Here is a 16,505-nt window from a genome sequence, read left to right on the forward strand (position 1 = left end):
AGGCAGGTGACTGAGTCTGCCCTCAGGGGAGGCCACAAGGGGGGCCCAGCACACTCTGAGGGATCCTCTGAGGCCTGCCTACCCCCAGGAGCCCAGGAAAGCTCTTTCCTACAGGCATCCCCAGGTTCAGCTCCCAGAAGCCCTCTCCCAGCAGGGGCTTCCTGGCCTCCATCTCCCTGTTCCTCCCCAGCACAAGCCCTGCCTTCTCCCAGCTCTCCCCTGCCATGTTCCCCTTCTTGTTTAAGCCTCCCCTTTTGTGTCAGTCAGGGCTGAGTCTGGGCTCCAGAAGACCCAGAAGGGCTCCCAAGTGTCCCAGGACACATTTGCACCCAGAACCTCTGTTCTCCAGGCCAGACTCTATCCTTGGGACCATCTGGATGCCCCTGGACTCAGCTTCTTCCCCGAGCTTTTCCCCACATCCCTCCTGGTGCTTCCAGACGTTCCCTGCCCTGCTGGCCCCCCCATGCGGGGTTCCTGGCCCCCCTGCATGCTGGGCCCCCAAACTTACCTCTCCTCCAGCCAGAAATGCCTCCCCTGGGCCTGCCTCCATGTTGGCCTCCCTGTCCCTCTATTCCTTGTCAGAGCCCATCCTGGCCACTGAGACTTTGTCTTCCTGGGGGCAGTGGGGGGCAGGGAGGCCCTTTGGGGGCACAACTTCCTGGGCTGAGATGGCCTTAGGGCATGGACTGCCCCCCATGCTCCAGGGACTGGAGCAGAGAAGGATGGGGTCTGGGGCCTTGGTGGCTCCATGGGAGGGGAGAGGGCACCCACCCTGACCCCCCTTTTCTCATAGATGACTCCCCCTGGACCCCAGCCTTGGCTGGGTTGCTAACAGCAGCCCTGCCAGACAAGGCCGTCCCACCTCCTCCTCTTCCATTCTGTCTCCAGCTTGCTGATGGTGACATGGGCACTGTACCTCCAGAAACCCAGGCAAACTGTTAGCAGGGAAACTCCCTCGCTGCCTTCCATCCTCATGACTGAGCCTAAAAACACCCAGTGACCCCTCTAGGGTCCTGAGATGACTATCTTCCTTTGATCGTCCACCACATTTAAGATGGACAGAAAGAGGCACCTCCAGGCCACACCTCGATCCCATGTCCCCAGGCAGATGATCACCCCACCTCGCCAAATGCCTGGGTGACTAACACTTGTAAAAAGTATAAAATCCCCAGAACTGATGTCGGCTGGGGGACAGCCTCTCCAATCATGCTGTCCTCCCAGGAACGGCTCCCCATCTTGCTGTCCCACGTTGCTCTCCTCCTGGCCACTCTCAACATTACTTTCTAAATTAATACATTTCTCTTTTTGTTTTTAAGCTAAGTTTTGGAGTTCTGAATTCTTGCAAAAGGTAGCCTTCCCGAACCCCAGGGGTACACCTCTGCACCCCCATAACATCTTGGCTCCCAATGTTTTTGGCTTTCCTGAAAGCTTCTCCTGTAACCCGGATCATCCTGTTAGGGTCCGAGTGGAAGTACCCCACAAAGGAACATGCAAAGACAACAGGGAGAGGTTTATTACTAGCACTAGGGCTGTTACCCAAGGAAAACCGCGCCAGGGTAAGATTGGGAGTGCACATATATAGAGCAGCTTAAAAGAACAGGATATCTGTTTCAACAGCTGTGGCCTTGGGGAGGTCACGCAGTTTTCCCAAGATATCTGTCTCAATTGTGGCCTTGCAGTTTTTATGGGAACTGTTCATTTGGACATAGTGCAACCCCCACTTCCCTTCAGTCCACCAGGACACGGCTTCTTAGATAGGAAGATAGGAAGGAGCCTTTTCACTCCTGAAACCCCCATCTTTTGGGTGATATCTTTGTGGGAACTCTTTCGTGCTCTCTCTCCCATTGGCCCCAGATCAGTCTGGCTGCTGGATTTTGGGGTCTATCGATATGGATTCCCCTTCTATACTGGAAGACGTTCTGGTGTGTGGGAAGTCTTGCCACGGTGCCAAATTGAAGTGCTTTTGGTCGGGCAACCTCTGTGGACTCACAGTTGTTGACCCTCCGGTGTGGAACTGGCCGTTCTGCATCTAAATGGGACAGCAACAGCGTACCCCGAGATTTCCCTTTGGGGTGTATACTTAATAATTTGAAAAAATTGGCACTAAACAGCTTAAAGAAAAAGCAATTAATTTATTTTTGTAATGTTGTCTGGCCACATTGCATCCTTGGTAATCAAGAAACTTGGCCTATCCATGGTACCCTACATTATAACATTATCAGACAATTGGATTTGTTCTGCAGAAGGGAAGGGAAATGGACAGCCATTCCCTACATTTCCGCTTTCATTAAACTCAGCCAGAATCCTGAGATAAGACGATTATGTCGCATGTGCCTTGCCACCTCCTTACTGACCCCTTCTGGGGAAAGTCCCCAACAGGATGTTCTGGATGACTTAGCTCTCCCAAGCAATTTAGCTTCCCTGAGGGGTAGAAAGATAACATCTCCTACACTGGCTGTGGCATGGCCAAGACCTTCCCCTCCCCCCAAACTAACTTCTACTTCAGAATCCCCTCCTCCATATTTTCCTGGTTCCTCTCCTCAATTCTCAGCTCCAAACCCTCCGCCTTACTCTCTGGGTTCAGAGCCTGAGACCACTCCTCTCTCTATTCCCAATCGTAATATCCTTTTGTACCCGCCACTGCCTAAGGATAATGTTACCTCGCCCATTCCTCAACCAAACCCACTCCACACCCAGAGTGGACTGAGACTGAACTATGGCGACAGGGCCCACCTCCTCCCTATGAGAGAAGTACCCTCGGCCAGATGGGCTGGCTCGGGTACATGTTCCCTTTTCTATGACTGATCTAGCTCAGATGAAGAAGAAATTGGATCGCTACTCAGAGAACTAGACCAAATTCATGGAGGGCTTTAAATCCCTGACCCTGCTGTTTGACCTGACCTGGGCAGATCTGCATATTATTATTATCTCCACCTGTTGCACCCCAGGTGAGAAAAAACGGATCTGGGATTTGGCTGTAGAAATAGGTGATGAGAAGGCCCTAGCTGGCACATGGGCAAGAGTTCCTGGTGCCACCGCAGTCCCAGGGCAAGATCCTGGATGGGACTATGTGAATGAAAGGGACAGACTTAGGAGAGACCATATGATAGACTGTCTCCTTGAGGCCATGCAGAAAGAGATTAGAAAGCGAGTAAATTACAATAAACTCAAAGAAATCATTCAGGGAAAGGAGGAGAATCCAGCTCTCTTCCTGTCCCGATCAGTGGAAATCATGAAATCACCCAGACACTGATGAGGGGGCACTTATCTTAAGACTCCACTTTATAGGACAGTCTGCCCTAGACATCAGGAGAAAACTGCAAAAGCTGGAACTGGGACCTCAGAGTCCAATTAATCAATTAATGGATGCTGCTTTTAAGGTCTTTCACAACAGGGACCTTGTTGAGACAGAAGGACAGAAATGTGAGAAACTCCTCACGGCAGTTCTCACCTCTCTGACCTATGGGCAGAGGCCAAGGGGCTCTTGCTACACCTGTGGATGGGATGGGCACTGGTCGAAGGATTGGCCTTGGAAGGAAAGACCACCCACGACTCCATGTCCAGCCTGTGGCCAAAGGGGACACTGGAAGGGGCACAAGTCAGCTGGGATTTATGGAGATTTTAATTCATATAAATGAAGGAAGTAAGGGGGGAGAGAGAGAGAGAGAGAGAGAGAGAGAGAGAGAGAGAGAGAGAGAGAGAGAGAGAGAATAGCCAAGCAGTAGAAAAGGGCCTAGGCCAAAAATGGCCTAGGCCTGAGCCTAAGGGAGAGCGAGTCAGTCTTTATCACTCACCACAAGATCATCTCTAAGCTGGGTTCAATTACAAACTCCATTCAAAATGTCCTTACTTCAACTCAACTCCAACAAGAATTCAACTTCAAACTCCAACTACTCCAAACTAAAAAATTCCAATCCAAACTCCCTTCCTTTTTAAAGAAATTTTCTCTTGGGTCACCGCCCCTAAATTTTCACAGCTACCAATCACAGTAGATGCTTTTCCCCAGGACTTTCTATTCTTAGTTTTCGTCTTCTTTTGTTCTCACCTTCTCTGGTTAGATTAAATCCTCTGAGTACTTCACACCACTTTTGTTAAACTTGCCTTTTGTAAGTTGCTTGATTTTTTAGGTACTGATTTAACCTTTATAGGTACTTAGCACCCTTTTGCATTAGATCTAAAAATAGACCACCTAGCTTAAGGTTTTGGCTTTACTATAAGTATGAGTTGAGGACTTTTCATTGTTCAATCAGGAGTTTTCAACTTTATCTTCCCCTAAGGCACTGTCTGAGCAGGGTGGAGTAATTTTAAAAGTTCTCAATACATTCCTGATCAAGTGCCTCCATTGTTAAAAATGGGGAATAGCTTAATCAAATCTAAAGTAGAGTCTGAGTAGTTTTAAGATTCACAATATCAAGTGCAGATAATTTTCAGTATTGGCAATAAGATACATTTTATTCTAAGTATTAACTTTGTTATTTGAGTGCTGTCATTTCACATTGTCAAGCTACTGTTTTCAAAGAACAAGACTTTTTCTGATTAATGTATGCGTGTGTGTGTGAGAGTTCTGGAGTAAAAATGGGTTGTAGTTTTTGAAAAATTAAAAGGATCATGAACTATAACCTACTTTTTGGAATTTTTAAGGTAAATTTCCAGAGTGCAACCATTACAATAGATAAGTTTTTGTTTTAAAGGACCAGTGAATACTGATGACTAATTTTCCTTTTTAAGTGGAAAGAATTAATTGTTTTGTGAAACTAACTGATGATCTGTTTCTGATGATCATTGGCACATGACTACTAATAAAGGAATTCCCCACCCAGGAAACTCCTAAGAAATTTCTAGGAACGCCCTGGAATTTACCACCCCAGTTCTGGAGTGTGGGTGAAGTGATTAAAACGTATTAAAGTTAAGTTTTACCTCAAGATGTTTCTTAGGAGCCAAAAGCCTGGACCAGATTTTCCTGCAGCCTAGAATCTGAAGGATTCCTGAAGAAGACATGTCTGTGAGGAATTCAAAGGAGCCCTCAAGATACAGAATCTGGATAAGTATTGTTTCTCATCATTATCATTGACTTTAGAAATACTTCTGTAGCAGACATAAACTGGCCATTTTATTTACCCTGAGAATTCTATTTACCCTGAGCAAAGTCCCTTTAAGTAGAGAACCTAGAAAGGACAAAGCTAGTCCCCAGACTGAGTTGAAGGAGGAAAGTTTAAAATAGGAGCATTTTACCTTGTTAAGAGGTTTGAAAGTAACATCTGTTCATTGGAGAATTTGCAGCAAAGATTCCAGAATGATGGGGTGTCTCTCAAAGTAGTATCAGAAGTTAAAGAATGAAGGAGCCCAAAAATAATTGTTAGTAACAGAAGGTAATTTTAAACCCTTAGCATGGTTACAGAGAATTGCCATCTAAGGGTGAATTGTATGTGAAGATAACTGGGAAAAGAAATGCTATGGAGGAAATTGGTTATTGATAGTCACAAGGGCGAATGGAAGAAGGGCTAAGTTTCTGTCAAGTTCTACAACTGACTGCTGATCATGGCCAACTTACGAAAGGCATTAATATTCCAAATTATTGGAGCTTTTCTCCCTCATTTTAAGTCACTTCCCAGTTTTCTCCTGTTAATAGCAAATTTTCTGTAATCATGAAAGAAGACTCAGGAAGGCAAGGCATAAAATATGGAAATTACGGAGGCAGATAGAAAGTTTTAGCCATTGTGAATGAGTAAGGAAATTCAAAGAGATCCCTTTTCTTAAAAGGAAGAGTTTAGGTCATAAGGAAAACCTGGTGAGGGAGGCCAGAGCAGGAAATTGCCCAGCCTTGGAAGTTCAGGAAGGCCTGAACAGGGAGCTACCTAGCCTTGGAAATTCAAAGCCAGAATTATGCCAAGATCCCAGCTGCACTGGGCACCAGGTAAGAAAGGGCCAAAAAGACCCTGTGACATGAAAATGTCAAGGTACCAAGGACAGTACATAGCAGATAAGGGCTGAGGGGAGCCATACATACCGGCAACGCTCCAACAAGGGTATGTAACAGATAATGGACTAGAAGGAGGAAGGGAGGGGAGCTATACATGCTGAAGAGTATTTAAGACTGAGTCTTCAGGAGGGAAGGAGGAACTCTTTTGGCTGAGTTCCCACTAGTGCGTACTAGTTCAATAAATGGCCCTTTCTTTGCCTGATTGCATTGTCCACGGGTCTTTCTTGGTGGTGGGTGAAATCCTAGACCTTAACACTGGCAAAATAGCCATGCCAAAAAGGGGGAGGCCTTGTACATAAATAGTAGGTTCTAAGCAGCATTTTTAATAAACAAGGTTCTGATAGAACACTGAATGGCTCCCCAGTACAAGTAAAGTTTATACATTTTGGATCCTCAAGGCAGGAAACAAAGATAAGATGGAAATCTGTGTGCCTAAAAATGCTAATCAAATCACCTATAGACTAGACCTAAGTTCAATGGTAAATGAGCCCTTATTGCCAATGAATAGATACTCAGGAAATTGCGATGGGAACCCAAAACTAATTTAGTTAAGGCTAGAACTCAGTCAAAATAGGAGTATTATTTTAACAATAGTTTTTATCCACAGACTTTACATTGGCTGACTCAGTTGCAACATTTTTTTTCATACTAGGTAATAGTTAATAGAAGAAAAAAGCCTAAGCTGTTTAAGCGCACAGTTATGGCTGTTAAGTAGTTAAAGTTGAATGAAAAGAGTTTTTAAAGCTATAGCATTTCAACCTCCTCAAAGAGGGGTGTGCGAGAGGTTTTCAAATTAAGGAAAATTAGAGGCAATTTTTATCTTGAGAATTTTTGGAGTTAATTTCAATATTGAAACTTAAATTTGACTTTTAAAATTGTTTTGAAACTGAACTTGTCATGCAGTTTTTTAAAATATGATTTGGGGATTCTTGTAATAGAATGTCTAGTTAAATTTTACTTAGTGCTAGACAGTATTTTAATTTTGGCCTTGAAACAGGAATAAGGGCCATTTTCAGATATACTTGTCCTGAATAACCCATGATGTGGATTTTGTTTTTGCTTTTATACTTCTGTAGTTTGTATGCTTTTTTTGTTGCTTTTTATATGATTATTTTGGCAGAGTAAGGCAATCTTTCTGATTAAGCATGTAGCTTACATAATTTTATACTTGGTGTAGAATAGACATTAATAGAATTACTAATATGGGATTGCAGAGTAAGGTTAGCATTGGGGATAATCTTTATAATGAGTAAGTATTTGGGGAGTTGATCAAGTCCTGTTAAAGAAATGCATTTATGGATTCTCTTGTTCACTCTTGCAGCAATGAGGCAATCTTATACAAAGGGAGAATTCTGCAGGAGAGAGGAGGCTGAAGGCATTACATCAGAGCCCACCAGATTTGAATGATTTAAAAAACTTTGGGGAAACAGGGTCCTGTTTTGGTTGTTAGTTTTTGCCAGAGGCAGACTGCCTGCCTTTCTGACTCAAATATCAATGTGCCCATGGCATTGGGGATGCCCCCAAATGTCAATTGCCCATACCTGTACCTCTAGGCTTTCCCACCATTAGTGATGGAGTTCAACCCCATATAGAAATACTCATTTGTTCATTTGTTTGGTCAGTGTCATCCAGTCTTGACCAAAAGGGGGTGGGGGGGGTCTGCATGGAATCTAGAAACCCCAAACTTGTGACCTGGTAGGATCATATATATATTTTTTCATATAACAGCTTGAGTTCACTCAGGAGAGGCTTTTGGATTTTGTCTCTGACTGGGAGACACACTCTCTCTCCCTGGAGGTTTGAAGCTAACTAAAAGACTTTTATGAAGCTGCCTTGGTTTTTGGACTTTGTCTCTGGCTCTGAGCAGTGGAAGTTGACACTGAGAAGAGAAACTGGGCTTTGGGTCTTGGTCTCTTTGTCTCTGGCTCTGAGCAGTGGAAGATGATCAGGGGAGAAGCTTTTGAGTTGGTGGCCTATAAGAGACTTTGAACTTTGTTTATTTCTGGGGTTAAGCTGAGAGAAACTTTTTATAATATTGGCTCTTCCTCAAATGAGGGAAGGTCTTCCTTGAATTTATTTAAATCCTCAGGACTGAAAGGTGTATGTTGTCTTATAGATACCAAGTTTTCCATTTTTATTTAATGTTGGAATTTCTCTTAAAGGGAACAAACTTCTACCTGAATTGTCTTGTGCTTCTGTGTCTAGACTTCTTGCTCCATTTTCAATGGGGTAGGTAAGAGAAGGGAAAGGGGTGCACAAGCTGTGGGGGAGAGATTGTGGGCCCATAGTACCAGAAGGATGAGAGGTAGGAGCAGTATGGGAAATGGTGGGAAGGAAGGGTAAAGGAAGAAGGGGCAGGGGCTGGGGGGCAAGGATGCACAAGGGGTGGGGCAGGAGGTATGGGCAGGGTGGGGGGAGGAGTGGGTTGGGTAGTAGGGGAAGGAATAAGTAGGGTATGGGAGGGGATAGTTTGTGAACTAGAAGCCATGCTATGTAGTGCAGGGTGGCACAGAGATTCTCATGATGAGGAAGTATGGAGAGATGTCACTAGTACTCTGGGGAGGTTTTAAATTCATTTCACATTTTTTTATTAAAATCACGATCTTCCCCAAACTCAACTCCATACTTTCCAGTAGACTTGAGTTATATTCAAGTTGAGCTTTAGGTTGATTATTCCCTATGACAAGGGAGAATTGGAAACGGCAACCTTACATCTTCAGCTGATTTATGTAGATTCAAAATAAGCTATTAAAAGCTAACATAGATATAGTCATGTTAATGGAAAAGTTTAGAAAAGTGAAGAAGATTGAGGGTATTTCCTCACAACCATCATGGTCAGCCAAATAATTGTTAAATTTTTTGTGGTTGGACTGAATATCAAATAGGTGGTCATCATGGATTTAATTACTAAATCCCTAAATGAATTACTAAAGTGAACTGAATTTATGGTAGTTTATTTTACAAGAGAGTGAAGATATTAGGGAATGAGATAAAAGGGGGAGAGAAAACTCCAGCTTCCTCTGAGCCAGGTTGAAATTCTAAGGTACTAATCAGAGAAAAGAGTCTCAAGACGATGGGCCTTTCTCAGAGGTTCACATTTCCAGAAGGGCAGGGAAACTAAATTAGCCTTTCACTCACCAAGGTGACTGTCTAAAAGGAAAGCAGTCTGAGATCACCTGCACAAGTTCCTCCAGGGTCAAGTTCCACAGGAAAGTCTGAGTTTCTGTCTCTCTCCTCAAGTGTCTGTCTTCCAGTCTCTCCTCTGAGTAACTCTTCTTCACTCTAAGCTCAAGATACAGATCCTCCAGTCCAACTCTGAGTTAGAGTTCTTAGATCCTACCTCCGCTGGCCTCTGTGGTCCTCTATTTAAAGATCTTTTTCTCTTGATTCACCTCCCCTAAAGTTCACTTCTACCAATCACAGAAGACCCTCTCTCCAGGACTGCCCTATTTATCTAAAAATAGATTGGGATTAAAATTTTATCTTCACTATAAAAGAGCTAAGTACCTTCATTGTTACAATCAGGGGAGAGCTAAATCCAATCTTCACACCCTCATCGTAGAGACATAACCCTTTTGAATCCTATTAATAAGCAATATATTCTAGAAATTCTAATGTTCTACTAGAAAGTACTGAAGTGATTCCATGAGCCACACATTCGCATTTTATGGAGACTGGAATGGCTTTACAAACCATAATGACCTCCAGGCATGAATTGACAAGCAGGATTGGTGATAACATTTTGAGGGGAAAAAAAGGAAAAAGCTTGCCTTCAGTACTCACCTAAAACCCATGATACCTGGGTTACAATTTAGCCTTGCGTCTTTGCCTTCTTTATCTTCATGGGTGTTTTCATAGATGATGATTGACTATAAGTCTTTATCACCTCCAGCCTCAGTGTCCTGGGCAGCATTTATAGGCCGGGCCTTCTTGAACTGCTATCTTTGGAGCTGAATCAGTTATTGTTCTTGGAATGGCAATAAATTTTGCTGCCTGGCCACATAGATTAGGCAAAAGAGAGGTTGAACTCAAAAACCAGTGCAGTTCATGTAGCCTCAAACCATGGTAGCTCCGGTAGCCCCCTTCACCCCCTCTGACCCAGTATTACCACGAGGGAACAATAAAATTTTTAGTTTTTTTTTAAGGTTTTAAAGTCATATAAGGGTTCCTCCAAATAGATGAATATCAAGTGGGGATTTGAGATGACAGTGATATTTTCCATTTTCCATTTTTCTAGCCAATCTCTGGTCTAAAGAAGTCTGCATTCGGTGGTCTAGCAGCTCAAGCCACTAGGCATAGGGAAATGCAAGTCTTGGGCGAGGAGTGGTCGTTAGTGCTTTCACAAGTGAAGCTGCAACGAGCACAGTAAAGTGGCCTCACTATCTCCCCAGAAGTTGAACATAAGGGCTAATAGCCAGCTGACCCTGTTAAGGAATGTATCTGTCTCTTGGTCTTGGAAACTGACAGGTCCTCCTTGGGAAAAAGTCCTTTTTCCTGGTGCCTGGGATATCTTCTTTCCCTTCCTGAATCAAAGGGAACCACTTCATGGCTAGGGGAAGCTAGGAACAAGTCAGCTTTGCACTGGAGTTGGTAAGTCCTCTTATATTATCTGAGAGAAATCTTGTGGAGAGTTTTTGATAGTCTGTGAGAGTCTGATCCACATGACATTGGTATCTTTAATAAGGTAAATGCAACAAATATAGGGCTTCAAGTTTTGCATCACTTATGAAATAGAAGGCAGCAGACAAATCAACACTGAGAAATAAATGGCACTATGAAGAATCACCATCACAGTAGCAAAATTGATGGACTTATCTTTGGGGCAAGTCAAACTACTGAGGCACAGATGGTCATTTTCCACTTTGGGTGATAAAAGAGAGTTCACTCAAACCTCTTTTGGTAAGAATTCTAGGATTGAAAGACTTTTATCCTGGTCTAATAGTGCAAAAGACAAATTCTCACCATTACATTCACTTTTTACATCAACAAATTTTCATCAAGCAAATTAATAATGATGATAATCATAATATGTGGTGTAACATTTCTCAATTTACATAAAAAATCTTTACACACAAGATTAACAGCAGATGGAGGCATTGGGGGGCAGAGCTAAGATGGCAGAGTAGCAGCAGGAGACTTCTGAACCTCCTTCTAACCAATCATTACCAAGTCTCTCAAAAGGAAAGAAACCAAAACCAGAAGAGCAAAGGGACTTTCCAATGGGATGAAGCCTTTTAGGTAGGCAGTGTCTCGGGATACTAACACTATATATGAGGGTAAAACTGCATTCATCAGAGCACAAGCTGGTCACATCTCCACCACAACACCTGCCATTCCAGAGTCAGAGAGAGGACCGAAGAAATCTCTCAATTATCAGGGCCTGGTTGAAGGCACCACAGACTTATCCCTGAGGGCAATGTATGTCAATGGCACTGAGACTTGAGACCCAAGGATGAAGAGTGAGGAGCCTGGGAAGAACCAAGGGTGGACACAGCCAAAGCAGCAGGGGCAGGAAAGGTAGCTTTAGGGTAAAATCCTTTAAATCTCTCTGTACAAAGAACATCACATTACTTGCCCTCACTTGGGCTTCTGGCTAGGAAGGGAAGATACTACAAAGGCAAAGCCCTGCAAAACAGAAGCTTAAAAAGCAATCAACATTCAGGAACCCCAATCCACTCTTAGCAAAAACAATCATGTCCAGCAAGATTGCCCTTCTTTGGGAAAGCCTTTATGCACTGTTGACATTTATAATGCTTGGAGTGGAACTTGGGTCTGCATCCTGGTTCAAATGAGTAGATAGGTGACTGGATGAGATGCTTGCAGCAAAATATGCAGCTTTTTTTAGGAAAAGGGAGAGGACAAAGGCACTTCTCTGAGTGGTTGATTCAACAGCAATGTCCACGGATATACAAATGAACTCAAAATATATCAGAAATTAACACAATGTTTCCCTTCTAGTCACCCACTACCTGTATAAAATACAATGTCTGTGTATGTTATATTTTCTTTATCTTTTCCAATCCTCCTTAAGTATCCCAGCATATTGATCTCATGGGGCATTTCTTAATTTGAAATTTTTAAGTTAAGCCAGAATTTAGACATGGCAAAGGCCTTTTAAACGGAAACATTCAGGACACAGAGTTAAAATTGTAGTTGCATGTTTCAAGACTTTTCCCATGGGAATGGCAATCTAACATCTTAATCCATTAATTAAAAAAATTTTAAGGAAAAAAAAGGGGGAAATTTTGGCCATATTAGAAAAAAAGTGAATAAAAGGTTGATATTTATGTATCTATAAAAAGTTGCTGAAGAGGAAGGAAATTTCTCCATTCTTCAAAGGGAGAGATTTGTATCTTCCTTGAGAAGGATACCTAACTTTCACTAATTTTTAAATGAAGTTTCTAATCGAACATTACTAAACTGATCAATATATGACATAGAATATTGCATGATTTTATCCGATACAATAAGGTTTCTTCTTTCACACAGGAATTCACACAGTGTAGATTAGCTGATGGATTACAAGAGAAAGGCTTTCCACACTGTTTACATTAATGAGGTTTCGTTGATGTTTATTGAGAGATCCTCTCTCTGTGAAAGCCTTTCCACACTGTTTATTTTCATGAGGTCCCTCTCCAGTGTGGATTCTGTAATGTGCTGTAAGAAAGACTTTCCATTTGAGAGGTTTTCAATACTGTTTACATTTATAAGGTTTCTCTTCACTGTGAATGCTCTGATGTACAGCAAGAAGACTCCTCTGTGTGAACGCCTTTCCACACTGTTTACATTCATAAGGTATCTTTCCAGAAGGATTCTCTGATGTCTACTGAGATGACTCCTCTTTGTGAAAACCTTCCCACATTGTTTACATTCATAAGATTTCTCTCCAATGTAGAATCTTTGATGTGCTGCAGGAGACTTTACATTTGATAGACTTTCCAAAATGTTTACATTTATAAGGTTTCTCTTCCAGTGTGGATTCTCTGATGTGTAGCAAGACTGCCCTTCTGTGTGAAAGCATTTCCGCACTGTTTACATGCATAAGGCTTCTCTCCAGTGTGGGTGATCTTATGTACAGCAAGATGACTCCTCTGTGTGAAGGTCTTTCCACACTGTTTACATTCATAAGGTTTCTCTCCAGTGTGGATTCTCTGATGTCTACTGAGATGACTCCTCTGTGTGAAAGCCTTTCCACACTGTTTACATTCATAAGGTTTCTCTCTAATGTGGATTCTCTGATGTATAGAAAGATGGCCCCTCTGTGTGAAAGTCTTTCCACACTGTTTACATTCATAAGGTTTCACTCCAGAGTGGATTCTATGATGTACTGCAAGAGAGCGGAGACAATTAAAATCCTTTCCACACTGTTTACATTCATAAGGTTTCTTTCCACGATGGATTAGCAGATGTGTAACAAGGGAGCTGCTCCATTTAAAAGCCTTTCCACACTGTTTACATTCATAGGGTTTCTCTCCAGTGTGGATTCTCTGATGTGCAGCAAGATTGTCCCTCTGTCTGAAAGCCTTTCCACATTTTTTACAGACATAAGGTTTCTCTCCAGTGTGGATTCTCTGATGTGTAGCAAGATTGTCCCTCTCTGTGAAAGCCTTTCCACACTGTTCACATTCATAAGGTTTCTCTCCAGTATGGATTCTCTGATGTGCAGCAAGATTGTCCCTCTGTCTGAAAACCCTTCCACATTGTTTACAGTCATAAGGTTTCTCTCCAGTGTGGATTCTCTGATGTGTAGCAAGATTGCCCCTCTCTGTGAAAGCCTTTCCACACTGTATACATTCATAAGGTCTCTCTCCAGTGTGGATTCTCTGATGTACAACAAGATGGTCCTTCTGTCTGAAAGCCTTTCCACACTGTATACAGTCATAAGGTTTCCCACCAGAGTGAATTAGCTGATGTGAGGCAAGGGAGCTGATCCGTGTAAAGGCCTTTCCACACTGATTACATTCATAAGGTTTCTCTCCAATGTGGATTCTCTGATGGGTAGCAAGGTAGTCCCTAAGTCTGAAAGCCTTCCCACATTGTTTACAGTCATAAGGTTTCTCTCCAGAGTGGATACTCTGATGTTTACCAAGATGACTCCTCTGTGTGAAAGTCTTTCCACACTGTTTACATTCAAAAGGTTTTTCTCCAGAGTGGATTCTCTGATGCACTGCAAGAGAGTCTTTTCGTTTGAAAGCCTTTCCACATTGTTTACATTCATAAAGTTTCTCTCCCAAATGGATTATTTGATGTGCAGCAAGATCAGAGTTTTGACTGAAAGTTTTCCCTCCTTCATCCTTCTCAGAAACCATTTCTACACATTTATTTTTTGGATGTCTACTGAAGTCTAAACTGCAGTCAAAGGCTATTCCTCCTAGGTTACCTTGATACATGGACTTTTCAGAAGGTTTCTCATTCCACTGAAAAAGTCCTACTACTTTAGGAAAGCAATTGCTGTATTGACTATCCTCACAACAGACATTTCCAGAGCTTAATTTCACATGCTGATTTAGGACTGAATATTCGCTGAATTTCTCTGAAGGGTCATCAAATTCATATTTACTATTTACATTTTTATTGATCTTGCTATTAGAGTCACAGATTTCTCTCAAAATGAAGTGATGGGAACCGTCATTCATGCATCTTTTGGGATCAGACCCTTCCACAAAAATCCTCATTTTCGTAGAAAATTCCTTCACTTCAAATTTAGTCTCTGTCTCTGAAGAAAAAAAATTATGATATAAACACAGAAGGAAGAAGGACACACACAAACACATAGAGCAATATAAGTTCTTTCCATGATGGCCAAAGTAAACTGATTTTTATTCCATTTGCCCAGGCAAAAAGGAGTTTTTAAACATAAACAAGTAGAACCAGTCTATGGATACACCATTTGGTTATATATGCAAGATGGATGATTATAAAAAAGACTTTGACATATAATAACAATGAAATCTCATAATGGACCTATGACACAGGCAGCACAAAGATTCTCATCAAAGTTCACAACTCTATCATGAGTAAAGAATGAAGGAATGACCTGAACAACTTCCTTCTAGCTAGACTATAACCCAAACCCTTTGCCTGATTATGCTTTGTCCTCCATGTTGGACAGCCTTTCTCCATTGCCCTTTCTATCTTTCATAAAAAGTCATTCATCCATTATTGCTATAATTTTGTGAATATGCTCTATTCTCATTGTTTTAGATACACTATCACATGGTCATTTTTGGTAAATTTTGTATGCTAAGCAGAAAATTAATTTCATTCTTTTTAACTCTAGTAATATTCAAAATACAATATAAATGGAATGTGGTTCTCTCTACATATTATAAAAGGAAAATTGAATTGTTCCAACAAGCAAAGACCTTATGCTATTCAATTTAGAATTATGTCCAACTGAATTTAAAAGATTACTTGCCCTTTGATCCAACAATACCACTACTACGTTTGTATCCCATAGAGTTAGTAAAAAAAAAAGGTTGTACAAAAATACTCAACCCAACTCTTTTTGGTGGCAAGAAATTGGAAAATGGAGGGGTGTCTTTTGATTGAGCAATGACTGAACACATTGTAATATATGATAGTGATGGAATACTCTTGTACCGTAAGGACTGATGAACTGGAGGATTTCTATAGGAACTGAAAGAACCTCCATGAACTGATAAAGAGGAAAATGAGCAGAACTATTGAGCAGAATATAAAACTTTGTGGAATGATACAATGTAAATGACTCTGCTACTAGTAGCAATGCATCGATACAGAACAATCCTGAGGGACTTAATGAGAAAGAACGCTATCCACACTGAGGGAGTAAAAACACAGAAGAAAAAGATAACTAATCACATATATACGTACTATGTGAAACCCCCATCTCTGTTATGATTATGATAGTATCATCCTTTATGATTACTTTAATAACAGAATCACAAGTCTTAATAGTCAAATGATATAGTTTGCTTTATAAGAATTATAAACATTAGCTAAAAACAAAATAAAGTTTAACGTGGTATAAAATCTTGTTTACAGGCATTATAACCTTAATACTGTAACCCAAGTTTCCACTTAGCCCACCATATGCCTGTTTTTGTATAACGAGATAGTCAGATGGGGTGGGGAAGTACTCTTTTTTTGTATAAGAAGATACTCATAGAGGCACCCAACAGCTATCTTAGTATTTCATAATACATGTCAGCAGAAAAACAATTAGCACCCAACCCCTTTATGCAGAGTCCCTAGAAAGGTCAGCTATGATAATAGACAAAAGTTATCACCCATAATGAATATTTTTTTATACTTTCTAGCTTAATCAGCACTTGCATCATTAAGAAATGTCCATGTGAAAGATTTGGCATCCATTCGATTTTAAGTTTGATTGTATTTTCTGATACTGTGTCATCAGATTTCTTGGCATAAAAAAAGACTGTCTCCTATAGCTCGGGGTCTCTGGTTCTGATCTTGATTAGAGTCTAGGTTTACTGTGAAACTGGCCTCCTCTCAATAAACCTATTATTTAGCTGAGAGTTTT

General features: G+C 41.5%; 2 protein-coding genes across 3 annotated transcripts in view; both read right to left on the reverse strand.

Annotated features, from left to right (window-relative positions):
- The window catches only part of LOC130458167 (zinc finger protein 570-like), a 60,183-nt gene that overhangs the window by 29,602 nt on the left and 14,076 nt on the right, over positions 1-16,505 (reverse strand). The window lies entirely within an intron of this gene.
- The window catches only part of LOC130458166 (zinc finger protein 14 homolog), a 64,458-nt gene continuing 50,065 nt past the window's right edge, over positions 2,113-16,505 (reverse strand). For both annotated transcript variants that reach the window (XM_056821303.1, XM_056821302.1), the window contains exon 5: positions 2,113-14,696. In XM_056821303.1, coding sequence (XP_056677281.1) covers positions 12,934-14,696 — 1,763 coding nt within the window. In that variant the 3' untranslated portion in view covers positions 2,113-12,933. The remainder of the gene's footprint in view (positions 14,697-16,505) is intronic.

Source organism: Monodelphis domestica, chromosome 3, assembly GCF_027887165.1.
Source record: "Monodelphis domestica isolate mMonDom1 chromosome 3, mMonDom1.pri, whole genome shotgun sequence".
NCBI classification, from domain to species: Eukaryota; Metazoa; Chordata; class Mammalia; order Didelphimorphia; family Didelphidae; genus Monodelphis; species Monodelphis domestica.